The sequence below is a fragment of the Lolium perenne genome, chromosome 2, assembly GCF_019359855.2.
Source record: "Lolium perenne isolate Kyuss_39 chromosome 2, Kyuss_2.0, whole genome shotgun sequence".
Taxonomy (NCBI): Eukaryota; Viridiplantae; Streptophyta; class Magnoliopsida; order Poales; family Poaceae; genus Lolium; species Lolium perenne.
This window is the reverse complement of record NC_067245.2, coordinates 285,183,608-285,197,291: the sequence shown is the minus strand read 5'-3', so window position 1 is coordinate 285,197,291 and position 13,684 is coordinate 285,183,608. Positions and strand designations below refer to the sequence as shown.

Genomic DNA, 13,684 nt, shown 5'->3' with positions numbered 1-13,684 from the left:
ATTCGGCTCGGGGGGGCACCTAATCAGATGAACATGTGCGTGCGATACATGTGCAGTGAAATATTGGGGGGCCGATAGAAAAATCGGCCAGTAAAAAAAAATTCTCATGGTATACAGCCGATGCACGGACATCGACCTTAGAGCTAAGAAACAAAGCCGATGCACAGCCATCGACTCTAGTACAATTACACAGGATCTACCCGCTGCGTGTTCAAGACGCGGATTTTCACCAAGTCGGTCTTCAGTTCAGCTTCGAGGCCTTCTGCTTCCTTGAGGGAGTGAACAATGAGAGCTTCCTCAGCTGCAATGAGCCGATTTTGGTGCCCGAACCTTCTCTTCGAGGACTTCCAACCCTTTGCGCCAGTTCAGCGATGCGTCGTAAGCGTCGGTTTGGCATGCAAGGCAGCCTTTTGCTCATTAAGCCGTTGGTGTTTCGTCTATAATATCGGCTTTCAACGGAAGAAAAGGTGATCGATGGGGGCAAGTTTGGCTGGCTCTGCATGGTGGCTGTCTCAGAATTACCTGAGTTCAAAGCCCTTTGTCTGATCTGTGCATCCTCACCGCTATTCTCGCCTTGACTGAGGCTCGGGGGGCAGCTGGCCTGGTAGATGCTCTGTTTTTAGAAGCCGATTGGGGTGTCATCGGCTGGTCCTGCGTCGCAACCTTCTTAAAAAAATGGTGAGTTCTTGCAGAAGAGGATCACTGGAGCTGGTGGGAGGAATTTAAGGGCTCTCTTGAAGGCAAGGGTCTTCCACATTATCCACCAGATCTCAAAGTCATCAGTCGAAGAGTTGAAGGATAGATTGTGAAGGACCGATGCGTTGCCATCGGCTCATTGAGCATTGGCTAAGTGAACAATCGGCAAAGTCAGTATGAGGGGAAATCGGCTAAATTAGCTTAAAGGAAATCGGCAGAATCAAATTGGGGGAAATTCTTCATTGATAAACAGGATTTCTTACATAAAGAGCTGATTGCTCTCAAAAGGAAGTACTAGGGGATACATTGCCCCATCTACTACTACTGATCCTATGCTAAGGGTCCTATCTACGGGCCGTCGCTGCCCTCATCGTCGCCGTCGTCGCCGCTGTCGGCGCTACTCCCGGCGGGCTCGTCGTCACTGCTGCAGCGGCGGCCGCCGGCAGGGCCTTGTTGTCCTCATCCTCCTCGTCGGCGTCGTCGTCGTCGGCTGTCGAAGTCGCTGAGGTTCCCCGGCCGGGCGGGCGCTTGGCCGGCGGTTCGTCGGAGTAGGTGTAGTCCTCCTCCTCCTCTTCCTCCTCTTCCTCCTCGGAGGAGGTGAAGTCATCCCAGGAGAAGCGATCGTCATCGCTCTCCTCCTCCGTTTCCCCGTCGGCAAGGAAGCGGAGGTCACTTTCCCCGTCGGTCGAGGACTTGTCGTCCTCAGACCGGACGGAGAAATCGTGACTGGACTCCTCCCCGGCTTCGATGGCGCGGCGGATGTTGGCCGCATGGGCCTCCTCCGGGTCCCACTCCGGCGTCGGCTCGCGGGAGGAGGAGGATTGGGTGGAAAGACCCGATGAGGCAGAGGAGGAAGAAGACATGGTGGCGCAGGAGGGCTTTTGGAGTGCTAATGCGAAGGGGATGAATAAGCAAACTGTTTGGAGCGGTTAAATAAAAGGGGATATAGTGGAGATTCAATGCCACATCAGTTTCCGAGGAAGTGGTGCCCAACAAAAAAAAAATTGCCAGGTCACGCGGAGAAGTGGAAGAGGCAAGGCATCATGATGAAGGATACTGCGACGGTTCTGCTCTGCCACGACATGACCCGACGAAGAAAAAGCAGAGTGATTTTGGAATTGTCATTTCCAAAACCAGGGGGGCATGTGTTATCACCAGAATTTGACCGGATCAGAGGTGGGCCGCGATTAAAGATGGGCTTGAAGGATATACATGGAAGAAATACATGAATCGGCCTTATATGCAAAGTTTGGGCTAGTTTGCCCGTGTATCTGTAATATAGTAGGATACGTGTCGGTTAGATAGAGTTTGGCTCGTGCCCGGTTGGGATTATTCCCACGTTAGAAAGTCTACGGACTATAAATATGTATCTAGGGTTTATGAAATAAACAACAATCACGTTCACCACAAACCAATCTAGGCGCATCGCCAACTCCCTTGTCTCGAGGGTTTCTTCCGGGTAAGCATCATCTTGCGATCTAGGCAGTACACGTTTATTCGCTGTTCATGCGTTGCTCGTGCTGAAGCCTTGTTGATGGCGAGCAACGTAGTTATCTTAGATGTGTTAGGGTTAGCATTGTTCATCGTATCATATGCTATCGTCGTGCAACCCTTAGACGTCTAGCCGCCTTTACACCTATCTTAGGTGTAAGGGCGGCACCCCGCTTGATCATTATTTAGTAGATCCGATCCGTTATGATTGCTCCTTGTTCTTCAAGGATTAGTTTAATATCTGCATAGTTAGGCCTTACAAACGGGTTGAAGGATCCAGTGGCGCGTAGGGTGTAGTTTGCTAGCCCTAGACAGGATGTTCCGGGGATCAACTTCGTGTTGGTTTTTAGGCCTTGTCTAGGGTCGGTTTACGATCACCGTGCGTGGCCGCCAGGCTCAATCACGAGTAGGATGTTCCGATTATGTGGTGAAAACCCTAAATCGTAGTAGGTCGTTTTAGCTTTATATTGATCAAGCAGGACCACCATATATTCGTACACCTCGTACGGATCATGGGTGGATTCACAGGACAACCTGAGAGCCGATCGAGGCTCGTATTTAATGTTTACGTGTATGCCATGCAGGAAACTAAGCGAGGCACATCCATCACCTTCCTGACCAGGTATAGGTCAGGTGGCACGCCCTTGCACCAGCATCGGACGTGCGTGCCGAGTCTTTGCGGGCCGTCGCTCGGAGGGACCAGGGCCAGCCGCAGTCCTGGGAGCCTCCCGGCTCTACTGTGTTGCCCGTCGCTGCTCGCCGGTGGGTTTCTGACCGCAACAAAGATATAATTCATTGTATAGTGACAATGTTAATCAATAGAATGATGAGATGGTCTTGACAGACATGTTGTGAAAATATTATTTCCGCTAAAGGTTTGTCGATATTTTAGCTAGAGGTTACCGGAGGTATACAAATTGAAGCCTTTTTGTAGTATAATACTCCCTCCATTCTTTGATATAAGTTGTATAGTTTTTGGCACGGAAATTAAGAAAACACATATGGAAAGAAAATTACACAAGGTTTTGGCAGGATTGATCATGGATAACTGACATGACAAAATGAAGGATTTTTTCAAAAAATAAGAGAACACAAGAAAATCCCAAAAACATATACACACAAGTTGTCCAACGGTATATACTTTATATTTTGGAGACTTTTCTCAAAAAAACTATACACCTTGTATCTAGAAACGGATGGAGTAATAATTTTTGGCAAGAGGCAAATAAACAACTATTAATTGTAGTTAATTTGCCTATTTAGTGAAATCAAATATATAAATTATTTTACATGTAAGTACGAGTGGTTCAATCCCATTTGGCAAGGAATAACACTAAGCATAAGTAACAAAGAGCATAGAATAACCAAATAGTAAAGAAAATAACGACAGAAATGATTATGCGTGACGTTCAAATCCTTCGAGGTTTTAATATTCTTGGAGCGTTCTTGTACATCTTTGTTTTTTTTGCAAAAAAAGCCGGTCAATCTATTGAAAATCATCCATACTAGTACGAAGAAAGAAAAAATAAAAAATAGAAATAGATTCTTAGATCACCTAGTGACAACTACATATACTAGGCGAGCCAAAGGCGTGTGGTCGTCGTCGCCCCTTCATCACCAGAGCCGGCAAAAAATTTGTAGTATTAGAGCTTGTTGTACGAGACTCACAAATCGGAAGAGCCACACCCGAAATCACACCAACATGAAAACCGATAGGATACCAGGAGATTCGTGGGACGCACAACTTCACGCCCTCTCCTTCAACTGATGGTAAAGTTTGAATAAATAGCCACGCTTTTCCCCTCAAAAAACAAAAAGTTAGGCATCTGTCTATATAAATAAGCATCAATGCTTAGAAAAATAAGCACTTCTCACTTCTCTATGTTATACATGCCTAAAACACGTTATTTGTGTACTTTTGTACAAACTAGCGAATGAGTTGAAATCTGAATCCTACCTTTTCCTCCCCATCTGCCTGTTCTCCCCAACCTCAACTCTACCCATCGACTTGTGATGCATGCTCACCGAGGTTATCACATTCACATACCCATCCCATAGTAATTTTTCATTAGCACCAAAACTCACATGGGGCAAGGATGCCATTTGCAATTCTTTCTCCAATTGAACATGTAGGTCTGCATGATCACTATCACCTTTGTTTCCTAACTACCGCGCAGCAGTTCACTCACGCAGTCCACCATTTGCGTTGTTTTGTTCAAACTTTGTTTGTATTTGTTGGAGTAGCATTTGCCGATGCTTCAAACTTTTTAATCACTGCATGTCTGCCCCTACAAAATTGCAAATTCCCTGTTCAAAACGACTACTGCTGAACCGCCAAGTCCCAGTTATCAGTATATTTATTCCATAATTTGGTTGATCCTCTTTGTTTTTGTGTAAACATTACAGCTAAGTGTTGCAGTATTCATCTAAATTAATGTCACACTGTTCACGATCAACAGACTGCTATCTGCCAGAACATAAGTTCTTGCATTCACCAGCTTTAATTAAAATGAACTCAGCATTCAAGGCAAGTCATTCACAGGGACGACTATTGTACAAGGCATAACTCAGCACTAATTCACAACCGCAATGGCGACGAGCAAACAGAAAACAAAACTTGACAGCGCCAGGCTTTTTGATCAGCCAGAATTACAGTAGGCAGCTGCTTGGTCCAGGTTTTGGACGAAAGAGATCTCTTCTAGTACTGATCCTGCCCCATTATCTTAGTTACTATACCAACAGCAATCGTGCTTCCAGACGCCCTTAAGAATGCCCTTCCAAGAGCTCGGCATTTGGAGAATTCCTCAACACAGATCGCTCCATCTAGTGTAACCTGAAAAATAGCAAGAAGATTACAAGAATGCCAGTGATGCACTATAATATACAGTTGCAGCCACAATGATGCGATCTCAAGGTATATAACTTAATAAAAGCTAGCTGTTCACAAGAACCAGAGCTCGATGATTACCTGCACAACAGCACTCTGCTTTGATTTAAGAAACCGTGGTGGTGCTTTACTTGGCTTCCCTGTCTTGTCAAGCAATGCCAAGATTTTTGTTATTCTTGCAGCTTCCTTCACATGATGTATGTGAAACTCCACCTAGGTCAATAACATTGCTGTGATTACACCGGCAAAGAATACAATCAAACAGGGTATTGGTTATATGAAATATCTTTACCTGATGACCAAGAAGAATAGGAAGGGTGATGTCCAATACACGAATCTTTAGCTCCAAGTAGTTAGCTACAGGTACCGGGAAACCAGGGTGGCAAAGAATCCCACCAGGTATTATTCGATTCCCATCAACACCCTGTAGACAAATCGCTACATTGTCACCAGCCCTTGCTATGCTGCATGACCTAGAGTCCCGTTCAATGGTTTTCACTGTCGCCACTTCCCCACAAGGTAAAACTAAGACCTGCACAAGGGGAAAATCCAAGCAGTCAGGACAAAAATAAATGTCAAAAGCTTGTCTCCAAAATATTGCCAGTATCCTTGTAGCACATAACCATTCAATTGAGCTATCAAGCAAGAAGCATAGAAATGATAAATTTGCCATGAAAAATTCTCACATCATACAATGGCTGAAAAATTGAAATGTCACAAGCAAGATCATGCTCTACATAAAATATAGAATTAATATATCCTGGCTGTTAGAACCTGCCCAGTGCAATACAGAAACAATGGTAGCTTCTGAAGAGAAAATTTTTGTGAGGAATCTACCTTTGAACCATTTCGAATAGCTCCAGTTTCCAATTTTCCAAAAGCTGCCAGCTGTCCTGTCGACTGAGACTTGATAACATCACATATAGGAAGAATGAGGGCCTTTGAAACATCGCGAGAAGGAAGCTGCAGGGAATCTATAGCATCCAGGAGACACAACCCTTGATACCTGAAAAGATATACATATATACATACAATCAAGATGCAAATTGTGGAGATAAATGGCAAAAATTTACTAAGATTATACAAGTTGACATATCAACATTCTCACATTTGGCACCTGAAACCAAACAGTTAACTAGAGGCTACAACATCTACAGCACTGGAGAAACTCACATTATAATGCGGTAGTTGAAGAGAAACAAAATCCACCAGAAATAAAGCTTACCAGGAGGTAAAACGAGCATCTGAAGGAGGTTTAGCCAAATTCTGATTTTCTACAGCACTAAGAGGAATCCAGGTAATAGCTGAATCTCTGAAGTTGCATGCCCGCAGAAAGCTACCAAGTTGTACCTTGATGAACTCCAACCTTTCTTTTGAGTACCCGATAACATCCATCTTGTTGACAGCAACAATAAGCTGTTCAACACCAAAGCTTCTAATAAGCTGAGCATGCTCCTTTGTCTGCCCAACATTTTTTCCTCCTTCACCATCCATGCCAGCTTCAAAAGAACCAGTTGAAGCATCAACCACAAGAATAGCTGCATCAGCTTGTGTTGCACCAGATATCATATTTGGCACAAAATCTTTGTGGCCAGGAGAGTCAAGCAAAACTACACGGTATTTCTTGGTTTCCAAATAAGCAACAGCCACTGTCATTGTGACACCTCTTTCTCTTTCTTCACTGCTCTCATCCATGGCCCATGCATAAGCAAATGAACCCTTTCCCTGGATAAACGAACGACAGCACACAAACAGTTAGATATGAGTGGGGCATCAAAATGAAGAGTAGAGAAGCTGACACGAAGCCATAGCAACTTACTTTTTCCTTAGCCTCCTTCTCATTTTTGTGCATATCTCTTTTCGATATCTTTCCTAGTAGGTGTAGTAATCTCCCAGAGAGTGTTGACTTACCAGAATCAACATGACCCACCTACAAAATTGATTAGAGACAAATACATCTTTAGACAAATCAAAAGCACTTTTAGAAGAACAAATGTGAAAAGATTAGATGCCATATTTACAAGTCAGAGGAAGAGATGAGTAGTAACCGACTATTGCAAGATTTAGTTGGCTTAGCGCCCCGGACTCCTGATCAGCTAGCATCCACTCCTCCGGCTTATACTCTTCAGGCAAATAAGGTTGCGCAACATTTACATTATTCCTTTCTGTAGTTAGCTGGCCTATGTCAGAAGAAAGTGTCTGCATATAATCCTTATTCTGCGCAGAACTGCTAGCCCTACTACTCTGGTCCTCCTTTAACTGAAAATGATCAGGAATCAGTCGAGTTGTCCTCTCGACAGGCACATCTTCAGGAAGTTTAATAGGTTGCTTCTTTTTTCCAGTGCCTGATGAGCTACCAACAGATGCCAATGGTGCGGAATTGACTGTTGAAATACACAAATAATTAAAATTGAGGAATTCAAAATAAAGCTATGAACTTTTGTTTTCATTCGGTAACATAACTAACCAACATATAGGAAACTGTAATAGTATGCACACACACTACTTGATTCAGAAGGCAATGTAATAGTATGCAATTTTCCCTTAACACTAGAACTAACTTGATTCAGAAGGCATGTCAACAATATTACCGACGACTAACGGTAAGGCATCCAACCATTGAACCGCTTCTAACATGCATGTGTCGACAATGTTTCACATCCAAACTTTATTTATAGTTGTTCCAATGTGCTAAATAAATTACCAAAGAAACTATTGGAATGAACTATACTCATACTGAATTGCAAAGAAAGTAAAATGTTTACAAATTGCATACAGAAGAAAAAAGATCAAAACCATGTTCCCAACAGATAGCACAAAGCAGATATGATTGGTTATATCATGAAATGTTGAATCACTAGTTTGCATTTCTTTCCTCTTCCATATTTACTGGGGTCATAATGAAGCATAAGCTTAAAGGTACCAAAGCTGCTCTTAGTTGGACATTAAATATAAAATCATGAAACCAATTCCAACGTTCACCAAAAATACCTTTATCACGTGATGTGCTAGCATACTTTCCCTCGGAATCACCGTCAAACTTTGTAGTAAGCGTCTTCACTGGCGTCTTAGTAGAATCAGAGTTCGACAATGCAGATGTCCCATAATTGTTTGATATTCCATTGACGGATTCTACTAGTTGCAGCAATAGCATATAAGATTAGATTACAACCTTATATGTAAGCCAATAATCAGAGTTGTTCAAACATGTGTGAGACTCAAATACCTTTTATCGGAGCATCCTTGGCAGATTTGACAAAAGATTCCCGGAAAACCCCACACATCTCACAGTACATCATAGTTTCATGATTATCAAATGTGCACATGGAGCACTTCCAAAGCACAGGCACTGCGTTTGAGGACTTCTTCAGTGACTCTATACAAGAGAATGGTGACACAATATGAGAACGAGGACACAAAGTACAGGAGGCAGTTAAGCAAATCAACAGATATTCCAATAAGAGCACCCACCTTGGTACTTTAGGATGCATATATGCGGCAACATTTAACCAGTAAACAATACGAAAACAATTCTAAGTTAAGAATTTTAAATAATTTGAGCCATTTTAATTTCGTAGAATATTATGGGCGAAATTTGACTTTCAGTAAAAAAGCATATACACAAAATGTGATTACGAATCTATAGCATTCCAGAAGAAGATGGACGCCTCAGAGGTAACAAGACATTAAGTCACATACGCATCCACGGTGCAAACTGACACATGTACATGCAATCAACACGCCCAATAAGTTGAAATTTTCAGCAATATATATGCGCTAAATAGGCAATCGAAATTAATGCGAGAGCAGGGAACCGTCAACGATAATTTTTGGCCATCGCAATTTGTTTGCACAGGAAAAAACAGAGTTGGGAAGCTTTATATAGAGCATGTAGTACTTGTATTATTATGTCTAATAGCAACATAATGGAAACCACTGTGTAAGATGAACATTACAAAGGTGCAACGGTAAAATGCGAAGTTCGCCAAACAACCTAGAATGCTGCAACTACCTACTTGACCAGATTTGATAATGGCAACTAACAAGAAAGTAAAAACGCTCCCCACTTAGATGTACCTTTCTCCTTCACCAGGGGCTTAACATCGACTTGCTCAACCTCTTCGTAATCATCATAGTCATCCTCGTAATCCTCATAGTCGTACTCGTCGTCGTCGTAGTCGGGACCAGAGACAACCTTGCGAGGCATTGCGCTGGCAAGCACGAAAGATAATGTCAGCGTATGGTACACGACTAGAAAAAGCAGCAATTAAGCAAAGCTGAACCTCAGACATTGACACTCAATTCAGGAAACCCTAAATCACATCTCGCTAAAATTAGCGCTAGCCAGTCAGTAGGACAGCCCAGTACACGCGAGCTGCCCGCGGCGCACCAAAACGACCGGGGAAGCACGGACAGATTAGGCGCAAGCTTAGCTCCAGGAATCACATGCCCAGCCAGGCAAACCCTAAATACACTGAAAATACAGCCGAAAAAATAGGGGTGCAATGGGGAACGGACGATTTGTACCTAGACGTGAGCTAGACGTGGCGGTGTTCGAAGTCGGAGCCTCTCGAGCTTCTCTGGTCTCTCTCCCCCTTCCTTGTCTGGATTTCTCTCGAGCGGGCTCCGGGGATCGACCGGAGAGTCGAGCAGGCGCCGCGTTGAGTAAGCTGCTGAACGGAGAGGAGAGGAGGGCGGCGAGGGTTAAAAAAAATTAGGGTCGGGAGCCCGGCCCAACTCGGATCCGTCTTCTGGGTCTCGGGCCGCGTGGCGACCGACCGGGTAAGATACAGAAACGACCTGGACAAGTTTGGGGATTCTTTTTAGGAAAACACTTGTAATCGGGCGACCGATCGCGCCCTATAATCGGTTGCTCCGATTCGCTCGCGCAGGTTGCCCCGTACCGTCGCTGTCACCCGTCCACCCTGTGCAGTCTGCTCTGTCAGCTATATCTTCATTCTTTTCATGCAAGTGGCCGAAAGACAACACGACCGTGCCAGGATGTCCCCTTTTTGCTGCAACTTTTTGACTTATTGGGTTCGTGTGTGAGGCAAACGTCCATGTATATAGCTTAGGGCATCTCCAACCGGGCGACCCAAATGGACGCGCTGGGCCGTCCGTTTTAGGCCGTTTGCGTACCCGAGCGGACGCGCGGACGGAGCCCCGCGTCCGCGCGTCCGTTTGGGTCACGCGCTGCGCCCAACGCGCCAGATTTGGGTCGCGGCGCCCCATGGTATATTTTTCTTGTAAATTCACTAGAAAAACGCAAAATAAATTATAGAAAAAATATATAAAGTAGTTCAAATGCTCAAAATGTATTACACATTACATAGTCCATGTAATCAAGGATAAAGTATTATTCAAATAAAATGAAAAAAGATACAAAATGCTCTAGGCTTAATCATTGTTGTTTGCAGCATTGTTGCCTACATGCTGCCACATGTGCTCGACCAAATCAGCCTGAAGCTGGTTGTGCACAGCTAGATCTCGAATTTCATGGTGCGCATGAAGAATGTCCTGGAATGATGCCGGAGCACGTTGAGGAGTAACCAACTCTCCTTGGCCTTCCCAGTCCTGGAATGCAAGGACCCCCGGAACACGGGGATTTGCGAGACAGTGTGCTCGTGGATGAGCAGCGCAGCATCCGTGAAAAAATCGTCGTCGGACTCCTCTTCTGACGACGTGTCGATGAAGTTCTTGAAGTAGTATTCGTCGTCGCTGTCCACCATGATCTGAAAAGGACACATTTTAGTTCGAGCATTTGAACGAACACCTCGCAGGCGGAGGCGATCCAAATGCTTCTCTAGGGACCTGCAGCCATGGCCGTCTCAGCCGACTTGCGGTCTGGAAAGACGGTGCAGGAGAGCTCACCTCCGGCGGAAACGGCGCAGCTGCGAACGGCGGGAGGTGTCGCGACGGTGAGAGGACAACAGCGCCGGCGGCGGCGTCCTCCGACTCTGCTACGAGTCGGCGATAGCAGCGCGGGACCTCGACCTATGCTTCCGCCCCGCTTGCCGGCGTCTCGACGACGATGGCCGGTGGCGACGCGCTCCCAAATCGCCGGTCCGTGGGTGGCGGCGGAGCGGTGGGGAGATGTGTGCGACGGCCTTGTGTTTTGGGTGGCAGACAGGCGGGCCAGGGCGGACAAGGGGAGGACGCGAGCGACCAGCCTTTCGCGTCCCCGGCCACGCAAACCCGTCCAAGATTTGGGCCGGGTTTGGGTCGTCCCGGACGCGCTGGACCATCCGTTTTAGGGATGGGTCCGCGCGCTGGGACGCGGTTTTGTCCGTTTCGACCCATCCGGACGCGCGGGCGCGGGATGGGTCGCTCGGTTGGAGATGCCCTTATTTCGTTGTTGTAATTACTGGTGTTTTTTTGTTGGCATCGGTGATGATTATTGTTGTAAACGAGTATGTTGTAAATTACTTTCGCACAATGAACTCTCAATGCTAAATTGCTATTTATTTTTGTTTTAATTACTCACGTTTTTTGTTAGAATCGGTGATGATTATTGTTGTAAACGAATATGTTGTAAAATTATTTCCACACGATGAACTCTTAATGCTAAAATTGCTATTTTATTTGTTGTAATTATTTGTGATTTTTGTTGGAATCGGTGAAGATTATTGTTGTGAACGAATATGTTTAAAATGATTTTAGATGATAAACTCTTAATGCTAAAATTGTTATTTTTTGTTGTAATTACTCATGATTTTTATTGGAATCGGTGAGGATTATTGTTGTAAACTAATATGTTTAAAATGATTTCAAACAATGAACTCTTAGTGCAAAAATTGTTATTTTTTTTGTTGTAGTTGAGACCATGAACTCTAAATGCTAAAATTGTTGTCTATTTTTATTGTAATCAATGGTGATTTTTGTAACTGATGGTTAATCTTGGTTGAATCGGTGAAGATTATTATTGTAAATGAATATACTATGCATTAATTTCAGACCATGAACTCTAAATGCTAAAGTTGTTATCTATTTTTATTGTAAACAATGGTGATTTTTGTTGTAAACAACTTTACAAAGAGTTTTGCCCTCTTGTAAATGAAAATATTGTGTTGCATCGATGATTTAATTTTTTTTGTAACATGCATTAACATATAAACCGTAGTCTCTTAAAATAGCTAGTACTCTTTACAACAAGCATGCAGTACAGCAGTACAAACGAATAAGTCTCTTAAAATAGCTAGTACTCTGTATGTACCAGTAGCATGTCATGGTTCATTAATGGCATCATGCGCACAACAGCATGCAGTACTGCAGTGCATGGCCATATGTGAGAGAGCACATCGTGCAGTGCACGGCCACCACTCGCAGAATGACAAGACCTGACGCTGTGTGGTGGGCTCCAGTCACATGTGCCATTGCAAAAGCTAGAAATGCATGCGGTGCTTGCTGGACGTAGGATTCTCATCGACCGGTTACTGTACGACCGATTTGCGCCCGCGAATCGGCCGACCGACGGCCAGCGCGCGCCTTCTTTTTACCGTTTCATAGTCCGATGCGAGCCCGTTCTGAAGAGTAAAAAGGAAGAGAGACGCGACTCTTTTTCTCCATATGACACCAGACTAAGAAAAACGAAAATTACAACGAGATTTTTTCAGAAGCCCTTCGTCTTCAACCTCCAGATCGTGTCGACGGCGCGCTGCCGCTTCTCTCTAAGTCGGCTTAACGTTGTTGGTTGTGGACGGGAAGTCACCGAACGGGTCGAAAAGACCACATCCATCCCGGAGACGAAGAAGTAGGATGAATTGCCGATGAAGCTCCTTGACGATTCGAAGGCCCCCACAGCCAGACGAAATCCTCGAAGACCACACCACATCCACAAGCTTCTCGACGTTGATGTCGAGATAGGGTTGAAGCTGAGGAAACATTATTGTACGAGACGCAGCCACCACCACCTGAACACCGCCCCTAAAAAGCAAAAACCCTAAAGACGGGGAATCAAGCCCCCAAAACCTGGAAACGGAGCCCTCCCGTCGACGAGAGTCGCGATCCGCCGCACCTCCATGTCCCAAAGGCCAGAGAGGTGGCCTGATCGAAAGCGGCCGCCGAAGGGAGGCAGAGGAAACCTAAACGCATGTGGAACCCCTCACGAGCAAAGGGGTATCACACGTAACCTAAAAGAAGAGAGACTCAACTCAAACTTGACGAGCCTGCAGTCCTCGTGCCTAGATTGAAACTACCATGGCCGTCTTCGTGCATCGCCCCTGTCTCTGCAATACCATGGACATTATTACCTATATCAAAGTTGAACCTCTTTGCTGAAATCTCAGCGTTTGAGGTACTATTGATGGTACATTTTATCCAATCAAATCTTGACACATCCTTAATTTTTACTGTAGATAGATGCTAGAAACTGTCAATCCTCACGGCTGAGTTTTCATCGTTCTTTTCCTTCTGGTGTGAAACCCGTAGTAACCGGCACCTTCCCGGTAACCTTGTGTTATCCGATCCGGTTACCACTGCCTCCCTATTTAATTTATTTTAGTCGGTCCCGGTTTCCCAGTTTATTCATACAATTGGTTCACATTCAATCGTCGGCGTTTGGCCCATCTTAAGTTACATATAGTGTCTAACGTGGCAGTTTGTAGCTATGCT

General features: G+C 44.8%; 1 protein-coding gene across 2 annotated transcripts; it reads right to left on the bottom strand.

Moving 5' to 3' along the window:
* Nucleotides 1–4,655: 4,655 nt before the first annotated feature.
* Nucleotides 4,656–9,757, bottom strand: LOC127336382 (uncharacterized). 2 transcript variants are annotated; one of them, XM_051363188.2, is made up of 11 exons: nt 9,602–9,757; nt 9,152–9,285; nt 8,301–8,450; nt 8,066–8,209; nt 7,127–7,458; nt 6,894–7,004; nt 6,300–6,799; nt 5,912–6,080; nt 5,367–5,606; nt 5,156–5,287; nt 4,656–5,020 (listed from the first exon to the last, which is right to left on the bottom strand). In XM_051363188.2, the coding sequence occupies exons 2-11, from the start codon at nt 9,279–9,281 to the stop codon at nt 4,886–4,888; spliced, it is 2,043 nt and encodes a 680-aa protein (XP_051219148.1). In that variant the 5' UTR covers nt 9,282–9,285; nt 9,602–9,757; the 3' UTR covers nt 4,656–4,885. The 2 variants fall into 2 exon arrangements, with proteins under 2 accessions (XP_051219148.1, XP_051219149.1); XM_051363189.2 differs by having other exon boundaries at nt 8,066–8,206.
* Between the last annotated feature and the right edge of the window lie 3,927 nt (nt 9,758–13,684).